Source organism: Buceros rhinoceros, unplaced genomic scaffold (assembly GCF_000710305.1).
Source record: "Buceros rhinoceros silvestris isolate BGI_N320 unplaced genomic scaffold, ASM71030v1 scaffold23704, whole genome shotgun sequence".
NCBI lineage: Eukaryota > Metazoa > Chordata > Aves > Bucerotiformes > Bucerotidae > Buceros > Buceros rhinoceros.
This window is the reverse complement of record NW_010406963.1, coordinates 1-2,512: the sequence shown is the minus strand read 5'-3', so window position 1 is coordinate 2,512 and position 2,512 is coordinate 1. Positions and strand designations below refer to the sequence as shown.

Below are 2,512 nucleotides of genomic sequence, written 5' to 3'. Positions count from 1 at the left end.
CACCCGTACAGCAGGACGTTTTTCTTCTTGCATTTAAACAGATGTCCTTGTGCTGCAGTCTGCGCCCACTGCTGCTCGTCCAGTCAGCAATCCAGAGAGACCTGCACTTTCTGTACAGACTCACATTCAGCTGCTAATTCTCATCTGACTTTTCAGTGTAAGTGAAGTTTGCTATCAGACACCAAATCCACCGTTGCTTTTTCGTTATGAATACAGCGCAAGATCTGATACGAACAGTGCACATGACAAACATTCCTCCTCCCAGCCAAGCCCTGCCCCAGTAAAAAAAGAGTGCCTACATACCAAATCCACCTTGGAATACTCCTCTACGATCTTCATGTGCTCCTCTGGGTTATAACCATTCCAGCGATCTCGCTTTCCGTCATAATCAAACATCAGCTGAGGCTGCACATGCTCATCTGGTGCAATATTCATGCCCGTGTATTTTGCTCCAACTTTCCTGGGTCTCTGAAAGGAAAAAAAGGTTGGATCAGTCAATTAGACTAAAATATGGTACTCACTCAGCTACCCCTCTAAAAACAGCATCAATCGGCTCCTCTAAAGCCAGTTACATTCAGCACTACAAGCCTGTGAATTGTAAATAAAGGCAAGTAGTTAATTTCTGTATTTTAAAGCAGCACAGCTGACTCCAAACCCCATCAATTCCCGTTTTCCACATTTAAGAAAACACGGTTTCTGGGGATGGCTTCTAGCTGACGTGAAATAGAAAGACAGGCACAGCAGCACTTGAGCTAAACCAAATTAACATGGAGAGCAAAACATTTTCCAGCATCATTGCAGCGCTTATCACAAACAAAACTGAGGAGCAACACCCTGAGTGGTATCGTTTCCCCTTCGTTCTTCCTACATAGCAAGTTCTTTGGAAATTTTCAAGCCACCTTTCAACACTCGTAACCTTTTCCGAAACAGCTTTTCCAAAACTGGTAATTTCTACTTTATCTGTAGCAATTTTTGACTAAGATTGGAATGCACATTGTTTTCAAAACCATTAAATCATCAGCAGAAGCCACGTTTACCTCCATGCAGTCCTTCTTTTTGTGTGTTAACGCGCCACAGTTCTCACAGGCTCCTTTCCGGTACCTGCTGGCTGCAGAGTGCTGAACAACAAACACAGACAGGGTGGCATAAGCCTGCGGAAGATCCACGTGTGCCCAGGAACAAACTCATCTTTTCAAGACAACTTCAGTGCGCGGGGTTCCCCCAAACCCAGAACACGGATGTTGATTATCACCAATCACCGTGACTTGCTTTGCTGAGTGAGAATCCCCAGCTCCCAGCTCCCTCAAAAATACGTAACCAGGAATTATTTCCTCACAGAATCCAACCAAATCTTTATTTTATGACAAAACCACTTTGCACACCTCTTGAACTCCTCGTTTGTACCACTCTCCAGAGGAGCTATACTGTTTCTGCTTCTCTGGCTGAGGTCTCTGGTGCTTGAGCGTAGGTCTTTTAGAAGGATCGATGTACCATGGCACCGAGGATATGTACTGAGGAATGTGAGGATTGATATCTCTGTAAAAGAAGGTGTGTAGTGAATACACAGCACAGGGGAAAAACCTACAACAGTGCAGCCTAACAACTCTCATATTAAAGTCCGGAGCTTTAGGAGCGATAATAACACAGTGAAGTTGTTACAATGTATTGCAAAATAAACTCCAATTGAAGTAGATAAACACTGACTTTGAGATTTTGTTGCCATCTAATTCACCCGAACTCCCGACTCCAAACCAAACACCTGATTCTATGCAATGTCACTGAGCACAAAAACAGTAACGTTTCTCAGAAGCAACGAGCTCTGTAGAAGAAAGAGAGGGAACAGAGGAGGTAGGCAGTGGAGTTCCCCAGTACTACGTTCTGGTCTCTTTCAAAACACCACTTGAGAGTAGCTGCAGGGGTGGGACATCTTAGCAGCACTATCAACAGATCACAACAGATCAAACACCGAACCCAGGGTTTGGATTTTTTTTAAATTCCTGTTTCTGAGGATGAGTGAAATGTTACATGCAAGTTCACAAAGCTCAACTATTTCCTTCTGCAATGATTCATGTAGAAATCACGTACCACCCTCACGATTATTAAAAGACATTTTTGACCAGTAGCTTTAGAATAACCCTAACTTTAATAAAACTTACTTTCCTTCTTCATCCACCTCAGCGGGTGCATTTCCCAGTTTCCTTTGTTCTTCTAATTCCTTCTTCTTCCTCCAGTCTTCCCTTGTCATCTTCTTCGGCTCCTCCACGCTCACATCGTTCGATCCTCCCGAGGCAGGGGCGTTCAGCACTGCCCCCGAGGCCATTCCGCCCTCCTCCCTGCTACAGAGGCAAGAAGAGAGCCGGACACCCGCCGCCCGGCAGCGCAGTTCTCTGACGCGGTTCTGCACCGTCCAGTGAGGCCGGTCACGTTGAACCACGCACTCTGCTGCGTGTCTCCGCAAAACACACACCGGAGCCCAGAGCCTTGCGGACGTCCCTCCACCCACCGCGGCGAG

The 2,512-nt window shown here is 45.9% G+C and overlaps 1 protein-coding gene across 2 annotated transcripts in view; it reads right to left on the bottom strand.

Moving 5' to 3' along the window:
• SLU7 (SLU7 splicing factor homolog (S. cerevisiae)) overlaps window positions 1-2,340 on the bottom strand; it is an 11,108-nt gene extending 8,768 nt beyond the window's left edge. For both annotated transcript variants that reach the window (XM_010134324.1, XM_010134323.1), the window contains exons 1-4: window positions 2,157-2,340; window positions 1,383-1,536; window positions 1,038-1,118; window positions 304-468 (exon numbers count right to left, since the gene is read on the bottom strand). In XM_010134324.1, the coding sequence (XP_010132626.1) occupies window positions 304-468; window positions 1,038-1,118; window positions 1,383-1,536; window positions 2,157-2,320 (564 nt within the window). In that variant the 5' untranslated portion in view covers window positions 2,321-2,340. The remainder of the gene's footprint in view (window positions 1-303; window positions 469-1,037; window positions 1,119-1,382; window positions 1,537-2,156) is intronic.
• Between the last annotated feature and the right edge of the window lie 172 nt (window positions 2,341-2,512).